At 39.5% G+C, this 21,613-nt stretch overlaps 1 protein-coding gene across 3 annotated transcripts; it reads right to left on the bottom strand.

Moving 5' to 3' along the window:
- Positions 1 to 5,678: 5,678 nt before the first annotated feature.
- LOC121193708 (noelin-3-like) lies at positions 5,679 to 18,210 on the bottom strand. Of its 3 annotated transcripts, none has more exons than XM_041056153.1 (10): positions 18,076 to 18,210; positions 17,906 to 17,967; positions 16,171 to 16,196; positions 15,826 to 15,972; positions 15,400 to 15,719; positions 12,110 to 12,253; positions 10,641 to 10,796; positions 9,559 to 9,778; positions 8,415 to 8,521; positions 5,679 to 7,388 (listed from the first exon to the last, which is right to left on the bottom strand). In XM_041056153.1, the coding sequence occupies exons 5-10, from the start codon at positions 15,466 to 15,468 to the stop codon at positions 6,711 to 6,713; spliced, it is 1,374 nt and encodes a 457-aa protein (XP_040912087.1). In that variant the 5' UTR covers positions 15,469 to 15,719; positions 15,826 to 15,972; positions 16,171 to 16,196; positions 17,906 to 17,967; positions 18,076 to 18,210; the 3' UTR covers positions 5,679 to 6,710. The 3 variants fall into 3 exon arrangements, with proteins under 3 accessions (XP_040912087.1, XP_040912085.1, XP_040912086.1); XM_041056151.1 differs by having other exon boundaries at positions 15,916 to 15,972; XM_041056152.1 differs by lacking the exons at positions 17,906 to 17,967; positions 18,076 to 18,210 and having other exon boundaries at positions 15,916 to 15,972; positions 16,171 to 16,210.
- Between the last annotated feature and the right edge of the window lie 3,403 nt (positions 18,211 to 21,613).

Raw genomic sequence — 21,613 nt, 5'->3', positions numbered from 1 at the left:
GTGCAGCCAAATACAGAAATGCAAACCTGAGAACAAGTGACATTCAGAATCAACACAGTTGGTGAGGAGCAACGGCATGAAGGACAAATAATCTCCCTCTATCTTCCCGTCTATATCTATCCGTCTCTGTCCATTTCTATCTATTGACAGAATCTCAGTTTCCAAGTAACTTGTGGTCTGACATAAACTAAAATAAATTCAGAAGAAACACCCTGTTTCCATTTCCTCTACTTTATCTCCCACCATGAAACATCTAAAAATCTCAGATGATAATTCTCGCCTCGGGGTTCAGTAATTCGGTCTGGTGGACAGGCCAGGGTTTACAGTAGCTTTGATCATCCGTAACAGCTTGGGGGGATATGACATTTTCGCTGCTGATGAGTACATAGTTTTTTGTCAATAACTGCTGTTGGAGGAGAAATAAGGAGAGGTGTTGGCAGAATGTACAGAAATGTTGCTGTTGTTACTTCCTTTTTTTTATGTTTGTTTCTTATTTGTTCAAGAAGTGTTTCTTCTCGTACTATATCTCCGAAAGTTTAAAGACAGGTCAGTGAATTGATTCCCAATGTGGTGACTCATGCATTAAAAGTTATAAACTTTTTGCTCTGCGAAGATAGGACTGTCTCCAACTGTTATAATTCCATTAAAGTAAGGCCCGTGAAGAATTTTGGTGCTGACATTTTTAATCTAATCATTGTTTATAAAAAGTGAATTGGCCTGTGGTGTTCAAAAACAGATACAGACAAAGCATTGCAGTTTTAAAGCAGTATTTCCAGAGGTTGTTGTCGAGCTTGCTCAGAAAAGACAGTTGGAATTAAGGTTAGGACTGAACCACTGACAAACAATATCGTATAGAGAATCAAGATAAGTAATGCTCTGAATTTAGGATTTTCGGAGCATCATCAGAGTAAAAGAAATTTAAACACAAAATAAACAGACTGAAGCTCAGAAGGCCACAAAGAATTAACTCAAAGAGAGACTACGCAAATTTTGAAAGATGGAAGAAAACAGTAACAGTGATTTTGCCACTGCAGCCTTACTTGGTGTGGAACAACTAGTATTTCATGGAGAATAATATCAACCAATGGTACAAAACTTAACCAAGATATTTCTGTGTGAGAAATAACTTCACTGACCTGACTCGACTCACTTTTCAGTAGATTTCCAACAAGAATTAAATGAGATGTTGGCTTACCTCACAACATGGCAAGGTGGTTGTTTCATGTTTGCAGGTCCCATTCCACTTTCTATCAGTCTGGGCGCTGAATGATGATGCCATTAAAGCAGCTGCCCCTAGAGGATCCTGGGAAATGAAGGAAAATTTAGGGTGGCTTTGTTCTGCACTTGTCACATGTGTTCACAGTAGCAGTTACTTAGCAAAGTCTACAGAGTTTCACTTAAAAGAGAAAATGACAGATAACAGGATAATAATGGTTAAGTGGCAAATCGCTTCATTAAATGAACCTCAAAAACTATAGTTTATGATCTGAAGAAAGTTGAATATATATAACTGGTTTCTCTGGTAGAGACAGACTCTTTACCTCTGTAAACTGTAAATGCTGTGATAAATTTTTTGGCAAAGGATTTAGTAGGATTTTACCACAAAAAACAACATTGTAGTGAAGCAGAAATTCGGTTCATTCTCAAAATGAAAACAACAATATAATTTGTCAAAGTATCACAGCAATCAGAGAACAATTTCCATCATCACTCATCTGGAGAAAAACCTGATTATAAAGTGTGACATGTTGAGGGAGGCCTCTGATGGAGACTAAATCCTGTCTTGTTATATTCCTGCTTTAAATGTAAAAGTCTAAGTGCCCTCTTCCGCCAATAGCTGTTAACTTTAATGACTTCAATCACCACAGTTGACTTGTTTTAGAGACATCAGTCTGCAGCTCTATCTTGAACTCAAACTGTTTTCCACTGCCCTCAAACGTGTCTCGATTGCACAAGAGAACACCTGACACAATCGAAGCTGAATTGATGTTTTCTAATAGCAACTTCTTCCCTCGCTCAGGTCGGAAATTGGCACAGGAACTGAAAACCGTTTTTTAAAAATACCATTGAATGTAATTTTTTCAGCTTGTTCTTTTTTCCCTTTATTTTTTTTTGTAAACATGGTCACAACCATTTTACAGTGGAAGTATTTAACTGCTGTTTCCCACTTGTGTGTTTCCCTTCTTTTGTGAATGTGCAAATCCAGCAACGAATGTTTGAATGTGATTTTAACACACAGAGATAAAGTGACGCAACCTCATCTCCCACTCTCAAAGGATTAGTTCTCAGCTGTCAGGATGATCTGTAGCATCACAAGCTATCATTTGTAATCAGATGTAAACTTTGCATCTCAGCTGTCTCCTGTAGTGCTGAACAAATAATTTTATTCTAATCCTCTTGTGTTGCCAAAGCTGAACTGAAAGCTAAAGTCATCTACACTGTTGGTCAACAGATGTTAATGTTTATACTGTGGGCTAATAATGATAAACGAGGGCTCCCAGAGGATGGCATCAGATGGACCACAGTAATTACATTTGGGTGATCGGTTGAAACAAAAAAAGTTGCAGTGTGTGTCAAGTACATTAAGTACGGCCTTTTGTTTCATTGCTGTAGACTGCTTCACATTCAGCACTCTAAAATGGTCTGGGTTTATTTCCTGTTACAGTGGGGTTTTTTTTTTTAAACATCAATAGCTGACAGGAAACATATTTGAACCCCATGCTGTTGCCTAGCGACACAAATCCAATGATCAGGAACAGGATTATCCTTAATGTTAACACCCTATCACCACCAACAAAAGGGGAAATAAACCAATTCTGTTAATACATCCATGAAATGCTATTTGTGTGGGATGACAACAAGAGTACCATACCCATCATATCAACAGCTGTCGACAGCTGTTTTCGGGTTGTCCATCCTTCTGTCCCAGTCCAGTGAAGGTGATGTCTCACGAACGTTCCTTCAAATTTGGCACAAACATTCACTACAGGTGAAGGATGGAGAGATTAGTCAAAGGCCATAAGTCAAGTTGTGAAGTTAAGCGTTCACATGCTAATTATAACAAAATTTCACACAAATGTCCACTTGGATTAAATTATTAAATTATGACATTTTGTATCCTAAAAGGTCAACGGTCAGCTTCACTGTACATATAGTGCCTTCAAAGTCTTCACAACGTATATTATATAAGTCCGGACAAAAATGGATGTAAAGTGCAACTTGACATGTTGGTGGAGGTGGATACAGCCGCAAGCCGGTAATTCTAGTTATTTGTGGATTGGTTCCTGCTGGGGCTTTTTTACCTTTAAAGCTTCATGCATGTTGCTTGTCATGTTGCCGTGTATTCCATGCTGTTATTCTGTATTTCTTCTGTGCAAGTCAAACTGGATTGCCATTAGATTAAATGCTCTGTCAAGAAATTAACCCAAAGTTCTTGTTGTTAATGGAAGATCTACAATATGTTATTGTATACAAATAACATAAATGGTGTGCATGCATACTTGTGTGTACTATATATATGTGTAGTCTAGGAAATCCTTGTACTAACTCTGATAGTTACCTGTGGGCATGTAACAGTGGATTGCTAAAAAAGTCCTCAAGGCCATCTCACACTCACACACTCTGTGAAATCACACCTCCTCGCCACAGAAAGGCTCCCTAATGAGTCAACATTCAGATAAGTCAAGAGCCCAGCACTGCAAAAAGTGTGAATCTTGACAAGGATAGTCTTAGTCTTAAGTCATGAAATTCTGTTTTTCTTTGAACAGTTCTTCAGTGTTGTTGGTTTATTTTTGTCATCCTTTGATGTCATCCTTTTTTTTCTTGCATTAGACAGCATGTTATTGTAAACAACATCATTTCCCACAAGTCATAGTTTACAATATAATGAGCATGGCAACAGAGATTTATTCTAAGATTCACCAGAACATTAAATTGCTTGGAAACTTGCACATTTTTACACTGTAAAAAGATATACATCCCTCATTAACCTCTCGAGAATGTTTGGGTCAAATCTGGCTTCTTGAGAATTGTGTTTCCTTCATAATTAACTTCTATTCTTGGACTTCACTGTATCTACAAAATGCTATTTGAAAATCTCTTTGTTTACCAGCGAATTCTTAGATTCTAATCTCACTAATCTCTTCTTCTTGCATCAATTATCATGTTTATTTCAGGACAAGTGGATTCTGACAAGACGTGAAACTTGAATTGCCAGAATCATGTGAAACTAATATGTCTTCTTGCTTTGTTTTATTCGCGCACATTCAGTTTTCATTTGAGTTAAGAGGTTAGTCGGTCGTTAGCAGGCTGCCAATTAAAGGTGTAACTTGTACTTTTGAGCATGGCTGCCTGCGGTTAATGGTCCTGGTATTTGTTTTATTATCTGGTATATGAGTTTGCACCCGTTTATGCCTCCTCTTGCAGCTCACGATGGATAGTTTTGTGGAGAGAAAGAAAACAACTTTTCTTTTGCCCATCCTTATGTTATCATAGTAACACTTTATTGCCCTCTGCAACGGCTTTCAGAACTACGCAACACTGAAATGTGTAGGAACTTTTATTCCATTCAAAAAAGATACCACAGAGAATACCACAATTTAAGTTCCACAATGAAAATCACTTTTAAAACTAATGTTGTCCGCTTGAAGAATCTCGCATCCACTCGCTGTTCTCCTAAACCTTTGTTACTCAACACCTTTCAGCCTTGACAGTAATGTTCTAGCCACATTGTGATTGAAGTGCCACGTGTCATTTTCCAAACTGCTGAAGTACATTTCTTTTCTTAGACGGACAAAGAGGTGAGGGGATACAGTTTCACATATAGTGAAGAAATAGACTGTATGTTTCTCTTTTATTTTTTATTTTATTTTTTATCCATATAGACTCCCAGATGTAAACAGTGTGTTTTTCTATTTGTGCCTAGACGAAGGTCCTTTGAGTTTGAAAAAGAAAAAAAAAAAAAAATATATATATATATATATCTATATATATAGATATATATATATATCTATATATATATATATATCTTTCTTTGCCTTGCCTAAGAGTGGCTGAGTAACATTTCCTCCTCTGTGACATTTATTTCTTGTTTGCTAACTGTTAATGAAGTCCACTGTCAACATTAGAACATAGTCTATACTTCATAGCTTTACTGTACTGCAAAGCATTGCAACACATGGCCAATCAGTTCAGTTTGCTATAGCCGGAAGAGATACAATTAATAATCAAAACCCAGTAAAGCCAACACACTAACCACAGCATGAAGCTTTTATGAGCTGCTGGCATTAAGTACAAAGTGTACAAAGATCCTGAGCTATCCCTTACTGAGAGTAACCAGCGAAAAAAAGCAAATATCTTTTAATGTGATAACAACACTGCCAAAGAATAAGAGAGCTGTAAAATGGGTAAAGTAGTGCAGGAAATGAGAAAGGAGAAAAAACATAAGTCACGTTGGCATTTTAGAGGACAGTGAGTAACTCTTTTTTGGCAGAAAAACATTATTGCACTCATATCTATGAGAAGTGACATTACATTAAATTGTAGTGCAATGTGCTGCACTCCTTTTGACACATTTCAGAGCGTCCGTAACGATTTAACCAATCTGTCAACTTGAGAGCACAAATACACAGAAAACACCGTTTTAACGAAAACAATACTTTTATTTTGGTTATGTATAACTTCTTATTTACACAAACAAATGATTATTAAAGTTATCTACTGCTGTCTGTATAAATGACTCTGTACTATTACTATAGCTAGTGGGGAGGAGAATGGGATGTTGTGCAAATACAAAATACACAGACACAGTTACAGTAAAAATGCTATAAGGATAGCCAACATTCATGCACGAGAGCTGTTGTCCTTGGGCTTACAAAATGTACTGCACTGAATAAGGCATACAAACTGTTGCTGAAGTTACAAAAAAGCTAATATCTCAAAGTACTAAGTTAAAAGGCAACCAGATTTACTGTTTGCTGAAATACTTTGACTTAGTACTTGCAGATATCCTATGACCTGGATGACTGAGAATCTTCATAGACACAAAAAAGCCAAGTACAACAACTATACAGGTTCATTATGGTTCACCACGTTTCTCACTGTCTTGTACAAGGTCAAGTGCAAAAAACTTTTGAAAGGAAAAGTACAAAGACAAATTGAAAGCTAAGTGGAGGTAGTGAAAGGCAGGAATAAATTAGCAGATGATGATGAATAAATGGAAAGGAAAGAATGGAAACAAAATGAACAATTAGTGAACACAGTCAAAATATGAATAAATTAGGGGGCATGAATAAATGCAATACCGAGTGAGAAAACCATTATAAATATGAAGACTTCATTTCGGAAGAGCTTTCATTTTGGAGAGAAAAGGGAACTGCAGAAATTACTGCTAATTCATAGTTCAGTGTTCCTAAAAGTTGCTAAGTAAAAGTGCCATTATTTAGTTCAAAATGTGCGACTTGCAGTAGGTTCCATGATGCAACAAACTGGTTTTAATTTGTGTTGTCATTTATTTTTATAGTAAAAGAGTCACATTCTCACATGGAGAACGTCTCAATTTTCAAGTGAAAACAGGTGAGTAGCTAATAGCTCATGTCATTAAATAAATTTAAATTAAATAAATTAGCAAATAAACAAAAGTCATCAGCACATTCAGGTGAAACCATCCATGTTTTCATAGTTTCCTTAACGTATACAGTATGTTCTTCTGCTTAAGAGTCATCCTCAGTTTTAATGATGTGGAAAAGTGTAACATTGAACAGGACCTGGTGGCCGTTGTTCCAGCCATACAGGGTGCGGTCCCTGGCGTTGTAGTCCAGCATAGACATGTGAAAGTACTGGTTATGAAAAGGAATGTCTGTATACTCGTAAGTGGAGGTTTTAGTGGAGTAAGCGTAGTACACTTTGGCGCCAGTAAGGTGGGAGTTGGTGATGTAGAGTGTCCCACAGATCATAAAAGACTCACCGGCATTCCTCTTTGAGTATTCTGTGTTCCACGTGTTCAGGATTTGGAGCGTGTCGGGGTTCAGCTGACTGATGACGATGTTCCCAGCGTTCTGGTTGGTTGCATACACGGCCCACAGGCCCAGCTCGTCCGCCATCAGGTCAATGTCCGAAAAGCCTCCCCAGGTGTAGGGGTACACGTTATGGAAGCCTGCAGACTCCAGAGCCCTCTGTGTGACCACGCGACCCGTCTCGAAGCTGTACCTCACAATGATGTTGCTCTGCATCTTGTTGTAGTACAGAGAACCATTGTACACCACGTGGTTGGTTCCAGCCCATTTGAAAGGAAGGTTGTATGTTCTCGACTCAACTCCAGCCACGAAATCAGCAATGGATTTATACTCTTTTACTATCTTGTTGTTAGTGTAGCTGTCCATGTACCAGACCTGGGCACAGGTGAATACAGACACACAACAATCCTGTGATTTTCAGTTTCAAGAAACTCCAGGTGGAAGATCACTGTTAGTTAAAGTTAGTTAGAAAGTACAGGTGGATGTAAACAAAGACATTTTGAAAACATTCAAAAAATGTATTACAAAAAAGAAAATAGTCAAAGTACATAGACAGGTTATGTGAAAAGCCTTTACTTAGCCTGGGACAATGTCTTATGCCTCACAATATAAAGGTTTTTTCTTTTCAGCGACTATTTTTTCAACTTCAAGAGCAACTTGTTCTTGGATTTACTGCATGTGAAACTCACATTTGGCCTCTGCAGTATAAGTGTATTAAAATGGCTTTGCAAATGCTTTACAGAGAAGGAAATGCATTTAATAAGTTTGTTAGGTCTCAAGGATTTACACAGTTTAGTTTGGTGAGTAACACTGAATGCACTCTCAAGAAAATGTGTTTCTTAACAAGACAACTCCACAGGGTAAAGCTCCCCTCATTTCTGTGACTCTATTCTTTGACTGTTCGTATGGTAGTTGCCACATTTTAAGTGCCAGTGTGTTGTGTACTTCTATTTTGACACTGTTTTGAAGGTGAAACATCCTTCAAAGGCTGATTGTTAATGTGCCTAGTGCACATTGGATAATTGAGTCCCAGAAACCTTGTGGTGTATATATTGGCTTTCACCCATTCTGTAAAACACTGTGTTGAAGGCTCTGTGCCAAGTAGTAAACAAAGTGCAGCCTATTCCAGTAAATTTGAGTTGTTTTCCCCATTCAGTTCAGAGAATCCAGCCATCCAACTGCTTCACGTACATAAAAAGTCCAGGGAGTGGCATCAGGTTTTGTGTTTGAAATCAGAGTTTAAATGTACAAAAAAGTTTCAGGGAGTATGATTTTGTAATTCAACAGCATCTCTTCCCCCCCTGAACAACAGGAGGGAAGCAGCTGTGTGTAAATTATTAAACCGCTCAGTGTTGCTTCAAAGGATTGCGACATAAAGAAAAGCACATTAAATGGACTCACCCGGTTGTTTTTGGGAGATGCCTGTGGGTCGGTCATCCAGGCTCCAAATCTGGTCCCTGATGTTTTCACTGTCAGAGGCCCAGTTATCTTCATTAGCTTGCCACATGCTGCGAACACATCACACAGCTCTGGTGACATAAAGCACAAACTTCTCCCGCTCCACATGATAAAACTACAGCCAATGTTATGATGTTATGACTGGAATAATTCTCAAAGCGCTGGAGTGCTTAAATTTGGTAGTGGTTCATTTTTTCAGTCCAAAATGTTTTGGTTCTGGATGTTGTGTGTGCAGCATGTTATAGATCTACACAGGACAACCAGAGAAACTGCCACAGTAAAACAATGTGTAAAACCCATTGTCATGTGTCAAAGCTGGGTGAACAGTTATCCCACATGGTTTAATATTTGAAGCACTTGAGCTGCACTTGATTCATCTTGCCAGACACTTTAATTGTGCCACATGACAGTAGACTTGCACTTAAGCTTGCAAGTTCCCTATTAAGTATTTAACTGCTATTTTACCTAATCAATCAAAGCTTGAACACAACGAGTGCTTAAGAAATCATCTCGAGCTCAGACAGATTTCCAGCCACATCTCATTAGCATTCACATGTTAGCTATTTACACTGACACTTTGACAGGCCCCATCAATGTTGATAACTTGGCACTTGGATAATTAGAGATTTAGTTATGCAAACCTTTACCAAAAGCGAAGCTGATCTGGAAGCAGAATTGATCTTATTAGCTGAGGTCCACCTCAGTGGCCGAAGAAAAGAAACCTCAGATTTTCAGTGCCCAACGCGCAAATGGCACAAAACAAACAGATTAAACGAATTTAGCAATTGTGACTTTTTTCAAGCCTGGACTGCATGTTTTTTTCACTTAGCAGCCACAGCACAAAGCTTCATGATGCTACCACCATTTACCTTTAGCCTGGAAACATTTTACTTGGTTCGGCAAACAGAGGTTTTTCTTAAACCACTAACATTATTTCTGCCTCCAGTAGCAGTACTTCTTTGTCCCTCGCTCTGTATCTAAAATAACAATCTGCTGGCAGCTGCAAGGAATGTACCTACGTTCTCTTTGCCATCCACTAATCTAAGGTCACCATACCCGGATGTGATTTTTCTGCAAATGGACTTACTGAGTTTGCTCATACAGTTGCGGAGCCGATTTTCCAGGTTTAGGACCCTCTGTTGCAGCTCCTCGTAGTCGTAGGCTCCCATCTCCTCCTGGATGCCCATCAGCACGCCAGACAGGTTTCTGATCTCTTCTTTGAACTGGGAGATAAGCTTGGCGTCTGTCTTGTACTGCTCCAGGACAGGGATCAGCGGCTGCAGGGACTCCATCTTTCCCTTGAGTTCCTAGAATACACCAGAAATACCTGCCTTAACAAATCTCTCAGTATTGCAGAGCAGTTCAGTTTGTTTTCAGTGCAGCAGTTTCAGGACGTTTTATGGTAACAGGGCCAACATCTTTAACGGAGGCAGAATGTATCACTCAGGAAAACTGAAGCATACCATCTCCTCCCTTCTGGCACTTGATTTCACTTGTGGAAGACAATTACGTTTCTAAGGCTCAGTATCTAGAGATGTGCAGATCAATGCCAAATAACATAGATACTTCATCATCTTACTTTGGTCAATACTTGATAAAAAATAAATAAGAGTGTTTCACCATTGCTTTGCACAAACATAGACTTTTTGTCCAATTGAATATTATTTTTAAAAAATACTGCTCTTTGAGGGAAAACAGCACAACTTGGTTTTCTTTTATTTAACTTGAAAAAACAAACAAAACACTAACCATACTTTACAGGAAAAAACATATATCAGTCTATATCAAGAGAAAGAACACAGTGATGGATGATAATAGCGATAATTATTATCGTTATGTAAAGGCAATGTCAATTACACAGTGTGAAATTATATGGAAGTCCTTTCAAAGTCTTCACAATGAAAATGACTGGCATTACCTTTGTATCAGGTCCAAACAAAAATTTCTTGAATTGCCTCTGTTCCTCTCATTTGTAAAGCTTAAACAAATGAATCCTGAATATATTTCATGTAACCATCAGCATGTCCAGCGAAGAACAATGTTGTCCTTCGCTGGACATCGGTAGACCTGAATCAGTTCAGATGCTTCTCAGGTATCGCTGGAAGAGATACCTTTCCCTGGCTTTCCTGTGATGTTTCTCACAGGCTGAAACATAAAACAAAAACAAACCTGAAAGTTTTTGTTGACGAGCGTCTTCCTGTCCGATTCGATTTGTCGGAATTTTGATCGCAGCCCTTTGATCTGGCTCTCCATTCTCATGATGTACTGAAAGTCCCTCTGCGTCCGCAGGTTCAGCACCTCGATTGACTGCGACATGTTCTGCACCTTTTGAAAAGAATGAAACAGTGCAGCATTGATTTTTCCGTCCACCACGAGATTAAAATGTCCTCCATGTTTAGCCGTTCAGTATCCTGCCATGCCTCAACTTCCTAAGGAATAAATCAATATTTTGACCTCCAACGTGATTGTCTTTTAACCATCCATGTGTGAGCTGAATAGAGCTGTGCAATAATTTTATATTGGCATGAGACGGTTACATGGCAGTTTTCTTGCTTTGCTTTCTCTCAGTATTTAAACATATATTTCACTTTATTATAATTCACAACAATTTCCCTGTTTTTTTGTTTCAGGGCATTTGTTTGACACAGAAACCTTACAGTGTCTCTCTCTCTGGTGTAACAAAAGTTCAGTAGGTATATGGGGTATCAGAACAATAAGAAATATGGTTCTTTCTCTCTTCTCTCTTTGACCATAATTGTAACCAACCAACATTATTGGAGCACATCACTAGCAAAGTGGCACAACACTCACACATTGTGTTCTGCATACTTTTCTGGCTCTGGCAGAGGGAACCTAAAATGGCCTCACTGAAGCCCTGAGGCAGCTTAGTACATTAGTGTCAAAGGCCCCAGTGAATGACAGAGAACACCCTTTGGCACACAACATTAAAATGTAGGCTAGAGCGATGTTTCCTTATATGGCATATTAATTGAGGAAAGTGACTCCAGCGCCGTGCTGTTTGCTTGTAGATAATGCATTAAATCACTACTGTCATGGTGGAAAAAAACCCTAACATTTGTAATTAAATTTGATGTTTCTGCTTCAGTTCACAATGTTGGCTGTTGTGTGAGCTAATTTTATGGAATTGATTCAAAATGCATGCTTTTATAAAAAAAAAAAAAAAAATCCATGGTGGTCGATATGGAAAAAAAAAAAAAACACGAATTCTTGAAAAGCTGAGGATAATCCACTTTCTGACAGAAATAACATTCCCAGTCAACTGCGATAATAACCCAAACCCCAGCAATAGCCTTGAATGGTTTGTTGCAAAAAAAAAAAAAATGGGGACACTCCAGTTCTGTTAAGATGAGATGGAGAGCATTCTCGTCTTCACAAGCCGCCATTCAGCTGATGTCATCCATGTAATATATGCAGAAGTGGAAAATAGGGTTATGGACCTGGCTGGTGCAATCTTTCTGAGGATTAGGGCAACAAAGAAGCATGAATAACGATAGAAATCGATGGGATATGTCTATATGAATTCAGGTGTGCAGGTTGCTTACAGTAAATGTGCGAGTGAGAGTGTGTGTGTGTGTTGTCACATAAACAGAAATGTGTGTGTGGCTGTGTGCACACACCTTCTCCAGGAGTTGGCGGAGCTGTCTGCCTTTGGCATCTCGGGAGCACAGATTCTGTTCAGGTGCCACCACTGTGCAGATACAACGCCCATCTGCATCCTGAGCCGAGCTGTACACCTGCCATCCCTCCTTTGGCCTGATGGTCTGCATACAGAAACACAGGCACAGCCGTAAATACGCAGCACACACATCTACAGAGAGAGACACACAAAATAAATTGAACTCTGATGATATCACTATTATGAAATTGCAGTACACAGCAGTTATGGTTTTCTTATTTTTTCCTCATGGGTCATCCATTCTTCTGCCTTTTCCCCAAAGCTTTGACACCAACCCATTCCACTGACTTATAAAACGTCTGGGCTTTAAAAGAACAAAGTGCTTTTGCTGTAAGATATTCCTCCGCTCACAGTATATGGTCTCCAGTGAATTTCCTCTTCAACAATAAATAGTGTTTCCTGGCCTTGATGAATAACCCGAGTGTTGAAATTCCTCTGTTTCTCCTCACTAGGCCCTCCAATGCCTTAACTGAAAGTCCTGCTGGAAGACGCAGATAAACCTGATTTGTGGGAGCTTTTCCCATTCTTTACTGCATTCAATATGCGCCCCAGCTCTAGAGTATAAAGCCTAAAGAACATAAAGTTATGCATCATAAGCCGATGCAGCATATTTTAATGCAACACCATCAACCACTGTCAGAGTGTACACAGTAAAAACTAGTTTTGCTCCAAATATTGATCAAAGTGTCTTGAAGTGCTGGAAAAGTTGATACCTATCAGACACACAAGCAGAATAAGTATTTGAACAACACTGCTGTTTACTGTCAGCCTGGAAAATTAACACAAGCCTCCAGCCAAATACTGGCAACCTTTGACTGCAGATGGTAAATTTGTCTGCACTACCAGCCTCTTTGGCAGACAACCAACTATCATTTGGATTTTGTGTTAGGTTCTATCTGTAGGGAGAATAACATGTAAAACATGTGAACTTTGGCATCCGGCAGCTTTTGAAGTGGTGGACAGAAAAACTGAGGTGCCCTGTTTGTAGTGCAGGCGTTCTTTCCTTCTCCCATTCATCCTTGCCTGACAGCCCGAGCAGTTTAAAGTGCGCTTGGAATCAGCCATGAAAGATCATGTCCCCCCTGAGCAGGCGAAGACGTCACGCCAAGGAGGAAGAGCAGGCATTGACTCATCATTTTCAAATACAGAGAAGCCGCTTCTTTCTTTTCTTTTTTTGCAGGTAAAATGTCAAGCTATTAGTTTATGTTGTATTATTGCTTTTAAAAAGTCATTTGTTTTAAGAATGAAATGGTTGCCCAAACCATTAACTGGAATTTTTGCAATAGAGAATTTGATTTTACTATGTTGGTTTCAAACACTCCCGCGACCCTGACGGATCAAGCGGTATAGAAGATGAATGAATGGTTTTAAACACTTGCACCCTGACTCCTCTGCCACATCTTCTTTTCACTTTGATATGTTATCTCGAAGTCAAATAAAAAGTAAAAAAATAAAATACCTTCTACGTTATCAATCTCCTGAGCTTTCACTCTTTTTCCCAGCACATCTGTCTTATGTTACTGTTATCAGATTGCAAGGAAATTGTTTCAGGTATTATCAAAGCACTGCAGCCCTGATCTTTGTCCACCCTCCTACTGGTAGCTTGTAAAGTTTGTGATCCAGGAATTGAGGCTTATCCTGCTGATGCCCTGATGCAAAGCAGAATATAATCATCTCACATTTTTTTAAATATTATTTATTTTATTATTCTATGGTATGTTTCTCCTCTGAACTTCTCTGCTCAGTGAGCATTTCTTGAAGGATAAGACCCCAGCAAAAAGCAGCAGAGGAAAACGTGATGCTGAACTGAAAATATCTGGAGGTCATGTGCAGTATATTGTTGTAGTCTATGAAATTATTAGGGAGACTAGATGGCTTGATGCACCATGACTGTAGCTGAAATCAGCCTCTCTCTCATGGCATCATAGCTGAATGGGATAAAAGAGGAGGGGAAAAAACATCCTCAGCACCTCTTTTCCTGACTTTGCTTTGAAAGGCTCCTAAAAAGAAGCCAGTTTCACTAATCTGTTAAAACGGTCTTTCTCCTCTGTCTCTTGAGTGACGCACATCCTTTCCCCTCTTCTCACTTGCACATTTCCTCATATTAAAATGAATCTGTAGCACAGCCAAGCCAGATGCACTCTCCAACTAGGCTTTTTATTTTGTGAGGAACTCAGCACAAAGAGTTTTTCTCTCATTAAATAATTCAGACAGCTGGCTCCTCTTTTGTTTTGAACGTTCATTGAGACTTTCTGACAGATCTGAACACAGTTTTAGAGTACTGACTTAGCCTGTAAACATTTCCTGTTTTTCTGAACAAACGAACAACATTAAGTCCGCACACCACTCTCAGTCATAGGAAGGTGATACTGTGTGAGGACAGTGCTTTGCAATCAAGACACTGGCACAGCGATTGTACTCTGCATGGGTGGGATGAACCTAATCGACCATTGTTCTTGTCCAAATGGCCTGGTGATCTGCAAGCTGCTCCTCCTAATTTGTGATAATTCTCCCAGATGGATTCAGTTTCAGGAGCTTACACCGGCAGGATGCATTTCCTATACAGCATTACATTTCAAAAACAGAGAGGAAGCATGAAAAAGAAATCTGCTTCTAGAAATGATGGAATCCTTTCAGTTAAATTCAGTTTTACCGAGTGTGAAACACAATTTGCCTATTTAGTGCTGCTTCTTCTGTCTGGGAGGGGTTTTGATATAATCTACAGTGGGTTTTTTTTTTTTTTACAATGAGTGAACTCTCCCTTAAAAGTGAGTTATAGGCTTGGCAATACTCCAGGATCAATATCAGTGCTATGTGGTTGATGTAGGCAATAAACATGAGTGCTGTGAGGGTGCCTCTTCCTCCAGCAACACTTTAAATTCAGTATTTTTTGTTTCAGATTACATATTAGAATCACCATTACATATTTAGCTTCAGTTATTGCTTGCACTGGAGTGTATATATGGGCACTGGTGACAACAGCAAAGAATCAGCAAAATAAGCAACAATGGCTGAAACTGCAAACTGAAATGACTCATTCTGTGTTTTTGGTGATTCTTCAACCGTTGTGCAGTGCTCCACCCTAATTAATTACATCCCCAATGACCTGAACTTTACAGCACTAATGTTACCTGATAAACCGAGCTGGTTGTTGAAGTTAAGTCTGTGTGTCTGTGTGTGTGTGTGTGTTGTTTGAAGAGAAATATAGAGGCAGAATGAAGGGAAACTCACCACTGAAGGGCAGTACCCGAACAGCAGCAGAAACAGCAGCGGGTTCAGAAACACGGACAGCGACCACATTCTGCCGGCTCCGACAGCGCTTCCCTCCTCCGCCTCCTCAGCCGCGACGGGAACAAAAAAAACAAAAAAACAAAAACAAAATTCACGCAAGTTTCTGCCCCTGCGCTCGCACCGCCGCCGCCGCCACGACCACCACCTCCACCTCCACTACGCGCTGGTAAAAACCTTGGCTTCCTGGTGAGGAGGGGGGCACATCCATCCAGTCGTCCCCGTTACGCATGCCATGTGGGCAGCGGGGAGAAAGCTCGTCACTGCAAGGAGGAAAAAGTTAGTGGGCATGCATGCAGAGAAAATCCGAGCTGCGTTTGGGTTATAGGGACCCTTCTTCACGGATATGACATCATCCAGCTGCCTCACTTGACTTTTAATGAATCCAGTTTGTGATGTGTGTGAGGAGGAACCACCGGCAGCTGTGCGGTGACAAAAGTTGCAGCTGGTTGTATTCACCGGAAAATAAGAAGGTAGAGGCGTCAGATCAGAGCTGCTGCTGCTGCGTTTTTGTGCCTGAGTGCAGAGAAAGAGAGAAAGAGCGTGAGCGGATACTGTGATGGCAACGCGCAAAATATAACCGACCCTGTATTTTTTTTTTAAATACCAGACTATGTGTAAATAAAATTGGGAAAAGTGTCATTTAAATGCAAAGTGTGAACTGGATAAATTCACCCAAATTAAAAAAAAAAAAAAAAAAAAAATCCAGCTTACCTCAAGTCCTGTGTATGGAAGCCCATCTGTGCCAAGAAAAAAAAAAATTAGGAGACATAAAAAAGCCTTATGAAATACCAAATCAAAATGTGAGATAAGGTCAAACTTATCACTCATTAGACTTACTAGACTTCAATATCTATTGAAGTCCAACCCCAAAAAACAACAGCTAAAGCTCCAATTGTTGGTTCACAACATGCTGACAGAGCTCTGACCAATCAGAGCTCCTGCTCCGTGGGTTGGTTGTGATGTCATGTCAGTGGTGCTGTCACACCATAAATTCACTTTCCATTCATGTCTATGTGAAACGGTGCGAGATGTTTCCGGTCAAGAATTAATTTGCTTCCTTTGCTTAGCTCAAAAGTTCAGTGTGATTGAACTTTGACCTGCAAAGCTGCAAGGCTCTCCGGTGCTATTTACTGTCCCCTCTTGCTTTTGGTCACACCATGCGAGTAAATTTATGCGACCAGATTTTGGTCTGACTGCACTGTAAGGCTACAAGCTCACACATCTTTTAATTGAAACAGTCAAAAGATGTAAAAAACAGTGTTAACACACTAAAGAAATGGATGAGGCGGAATATGATCAGAAGCCATTTCAAAAGCTGTTTCAAAATTAATTTACAAAAACTTACTGCATTGATAGATACAATGTGAGGTAAGTAAAAACAAAAAGTGTTTTTTTGTTCTTTTGTATTTTGAACTGAGTGACTCCTAATTTCCAAGACTGGAGGAATTTAAAATGTGTCATATTATTGAAACAAATGGCACAAAGCTTTTCGTGGTGCAGTCGTTCTCTAACCTTCCTCTCAGGCCAAAGCCATTAGTCACACACTTACATGTGACACAAAAGCTTAAAATAATTGAAATGAGATATCAAATAATGAGTGGAGTGCTCATTACGCATACAAGTAGAGTTCATTCTTTGTGCAGGAGTAAAACACACAACTGTTTATTCAGATTGTTTGCTCAATCTGTTTTACCTCAGCTGAGATTTATAAGAGACCACTGGCAATTTTTTTTGTCTTATCATAAACCTTCAGACATTTTCTGTTTTGAAGCAAGACTGGAAATGTGTTTTGGAAAGAAAAAAAAAAGTGCCTCAGGCTACTTTTGTTTGTCATTTATCTAATTTCGCCCTACAAGTGTTCCCACAGTTGCTCACGCACATGTTGTGCAGCATTTGAAGAAGGGACTTTGATAATATTACACAACCATTTGGGGAAAAAACACGTAGGAGTAAAATTTCAGTATCCTAAGTTCATATTTCACAATAATGAGATGACCCAGTTTATACAAACACTCACATTGCATCAACTAAGGATTAAGAGTCTTAACAACATTCCACATTAGTTTTGATATTGTGCTAGAAATGGTTTAGTAACTGCTTTTTTTTAACAAAATCCTTGATTGGTTTGGAGTTTACTGTATTAGCTCATAGCAGTACCTGTTTGCAGTGTACCCATGAACATACAGTGTGTTGTACATCGCTCAGATACTGAAGAAAACTTAAAAACGTAATGATTCTCAGGCAACTTCTGTAACCTAAGGAGCATCCATTTGTTCTGTGATTTCTGTGTAGATTTATGCACTGGACATCAAACATCATGACACCCTCTGAGTAGCACTGAATCTAAGACACATGTATCGCATCTGTTTGTTAAGATTTCACTGAGCTGTGGGTAACAGACTTCAACCCAAACAGCAGATATCAGGCGCTAAGGGTTTTTAAGTACCTCAAACTGGCTCCATGAGCTGTGTGTCACATCCTCTGCTGCAGCTCGAAGTGCTGACCATGCTGATAAGAAAAAAAAAATAAAAATCAACAGGTGAAATACAATAACTTGTATCCTAGAACACTCGCCTCATGCAGTATCTTCGCCTCCTGTCTCTCCGTCCTCCTCACCTAACTCTCCCGGTCCTCTGGGGAGAAAACCTGTGGATATAGTTTCGTTTATCTTGTTTCTAAAATGGCTGAAATACTCTTCACCTAAACAGCTCTTGACTTGGGCCTGAGCCATGGTTTCTGTACTTGGACTGCCATTCAGACCTTCCCCTGGAGGCTGTTCACAGGCTGCAGCCAGAGCCTGAGCATGTCCTTGACTGCAGGAGTCACCTTCACCCCAGTGGGAAGCCATCCACTTTGGCATGCCAATCACCCCATTTTTTATTTATTTATTTTTTAAGGAACATGGTCAGATAGTTATTTTTGTTTATATATATATAATGCAAATGCAGCAAAGATATAAGAGGATACAAAGCTCTGTCAGGTTAGGCAAGTCGGGCCACACAGGGTTTCAGAAATCAGGTGAGTGGAGTGATCAGCTTTTAAGCTTTTTCTGGGCACTCCAGGCAACTCTAATGCAAAAACAGCCAGTATAAACTGGAGACCTGAGGACTAAGGGTGTCCCCAGGCCCTCTTCAGATCAGGAGTCAGCAGCAGGTTAGGGTGAAGTGATGGGCTGGGCGAAGGAGCACAGTACCGTTGGAGTATTGAAACAGTTTGAACAGGGAATACTTGAACTCAAGTGTCTTTGACAGGAGGAGACAGAAGTTTCTTGGCGCACTTGAACAAAGGGTTTTTGGAAGCCATGACCTGCATTCCTGATGAGTTTCTCTTCAGCAACAGTGTATTCTGCTTGCTTTGTGGCTCATTCTAGTTGAAATTGGTTATGACATATGATGAGCCCAGGGTATCTTTTGCAGTTCAAATTCACTTTCAAAGTTGCTATAAGAATGTATTTACAGAGGTAGCGAAAAGAAAAAATCAATAGACTACTGAAAAATGTTAATGCTGTAAACACGCAGATTTATTGTGTCTGTAGGAATTCTGTATTTCAAGAAAATATCAACAGAGAGAACAAGCAATTATCTTGCTACAAAAGAGACAGCAGTGAATACAAGCTGTTCCAAGTGTTCCTCTCCAAAGAGCTGAAAATTGCTCTGTTGGCTAAGTCATATTCCTTTATCCATTAAAGCGTATGTTTGTTCTTTCTGCTCTTTTGCTTCAGTTACAAACTTTCACACCCATTATCTTTACAACAGCAACAGAAAGTTTCCTTCTCTTGTTCACCGAGCAGTGAATTTACATTCAGGGACACCCACAACAAAACTGGGAAACTGTCATCTCAATCTCACTGGCAAAGAGAAAAATATTAATTATCAGTTATGTTATCACCTGATCTTGTCTTTCCCTTCTTCTCTTCCATTCTTATAATTTTAATTTCTGTTAATTGCCTGAAACGGACCAAAGAATAGTACAAAACCCCAGGGCAATGTTATATCAAATCTAGATAACTTTCTTAATTAGCTTCTGTACTAATTAACTAGCTAACTGTAGGGTTGCCCATAGACTCTACATTAGCCATACTCATGGTTAAGTCAAGCCAAATGCCTAAAAAAATGGTTAAAATCAGCAGGGTTGGGGGTCTTTTTGAGCTTCCTCCAATTTAAAACCATCCAATTAAGGAGACTCTGAGACTGGAATTGTCCATTGCCTTAAATGTGATTGTCTGTCACTTCATGTTAGTTCTCAGGCAGAGTGGAAACTTTCCAGGGTGCTTTCTTGTCCTCTGGCTTAATTCAGGCTGTGATACAGTCCAGCCCTTCATGGCCCGGGAAAGGATTAAAAGGGTAGAGAAAATGTGTAAGAATCGTGGAGGGAGAATTTAACACTTCCACAGAACAGACAAAAAAAAAAAAAAATCCTCCCCTCTTTTCTCTTTCCTTTGAAAACCGCCTCTCATCTGATGTGACTGTAGCCCATGGCAGCCCTGGAGTTTTGACAGAATTTTTTTGGGCATGCTGACCAAAGTGGGCGTCCGGTCGCAACAGATCGGCTGTGACTAGCTGGGTTTAGGCCTGCATTTGGAGTGGATAAATTCAGAGTAAGGGAGCAGGCCCTTACCCTAGCAACATCCTCTCGTTGGACCGCAGCCTCATTTTGCTGTCTTTGTTTGGATCCTGGACCATTTTCACCTAAAAGCAAAACATGTTGTTCTGCCTTCAAAGATGAAAAACAGGTGGCCCTGTATTAATTAAAAAATGAGAAAAAAACGATGACTGGATATCGGCCCAAGCAAAATTGTCAGGCACACAAACATTGTGATTACTCATCACCATATGTGCTTTCCCTGACCGAACACGATGACAACGTGCAGGTTTAAGAAGTACACGGAGTCTGGATCTAACAGATGTAATGATTCATACAACAGAATGAAAACAATTTTGGAATTCGACGGGCAAAACTAAGCAGACGTCATGAAAGTCAGAATGGTTTTTCTGCGAGTAGGTGAAAAGCATTGCTGGGACATGGCAGATGACAAGGTTTGTTAATGTGAGCATTGTACTCATTGCTGAAAATAAATAGAGATTTGTATGTTTCTGATACAATCCAAGATTCCACACACTATACATAAAACTCATTGTGAGCACAGTCATTTTTGCGATGCTGCAGCGCGTCTCATCTACACCCAAGATCTCTTATTATATCAAACACTGATTAGAAAGTGAAATTCCAACCAGATGAGTTGAAACCTGCAGACCTACTAAGAAAAGTCAAATTGGTTTTCTTTTTTTTTGGAGGACGTGTAAAGTGGTGGCATATCACTGTGGCGTGTCTGTCCTGTCTGACAACATGACAATAGGCGAGGGAACACAAATATTTAACGGTGGGCAACAGTATGTTGGTGATTTTGACACTGTAATAACATTATCAGAGTATAAACACTGCCATTATGTACTTGGCATGACAGAGAGGAGTGCTGAGTGACATTTTTAATCAAACAGCGGTCAGAAACATTCAGAAATTGTTTGGACACAGAGATATTTGTGCTGTCAGAGTTGTGTCGTTGTCGTCGATGTGTCAGAAAGTGAGTGTTGAAAGCCAAAATCCTCTGAAGTTAGAAAAACAATTGGAAAGGATGAAAAAAATAGAGGCTCATCATTTTGAGTTTTTGTCTACCAAATGCAAACATTTAATGATGAGATCCCTTCTATATTTGCCTCTTTGTTGTGATATAGCCATAAAAAAATTTGATAATTATAAAGCCCCTCACATCATCTTATTGCTTTCACCATTGCTACAGAAAAGCATGCACATGCTGTTACTATTTTCGATGCGATGGAAAGTCACATTGACTTTTGCGTTGCATCTATTTAGTAAAATCTGATGGTTTGCGTGCTTCACTGTCATAAATGTTATCTGTTCCTTCACACTCTCCACTGCGAAAATCAGTGAGAAGATAATCACTGACAATTTGCATTTGCTGGAGACTCTTCAGCAGCACAGACAAACACGCTGTCAGCTATTATTACGTCAACATAATGTGGATTATGTAGTAAAGTACACACACACACATACATACACACGCATATATACATATACCTATATACATATATACATATACCTACATATATAGAGATATACATATATAGAGATATAC

This window comes from Toxotes jaculatrix, chromosome 14 (genome assembly GCF_017976425.1).
Source record: "Toxotes jaculatrix isolate fToxJac2 chromosome 14, fToxJac2.pri, whole genome shotgun sequence".
Lineage (NCBI taxonomy): Eukaryota > Metazoa > Chordata > Actinopteri > Toxotidae > Toxotes > Toxotes jaculatrix.
Note: the sequence above shows the minus strand (reverse complement) of the source record. Positions and strands in the feature narration are given on the sequence as shown.

What these genes read in the sequence shown, in the direction of transcription:
- LOC121193708 (XM_041056153.1), bottom strand. Translation starts at nt 15,468, where the DNA reads ATGTGGTCGCTGTCCGTGTTTCTGAACCCGCTGCTGTTTCTGCTGCTG. An exon ending in TCCGCCAACTCCTGGAGAAG is followed by an intron (nt 10,797 to 12,109) that starts GTGTGTGCACAC and finishes TCTTTTCAAAAG; the next exon opens with GTGCAGAACATGTCGCAGTC. An exon ending in CATCTCCCAAAAACAACCGG is followed by an intron (nt 7,389 to 8,414) that starts GTGAGTCCATTT and finishes ACCTGTGCCCAG; the next exon opens with GTCTGGTACATGGACAGCTA.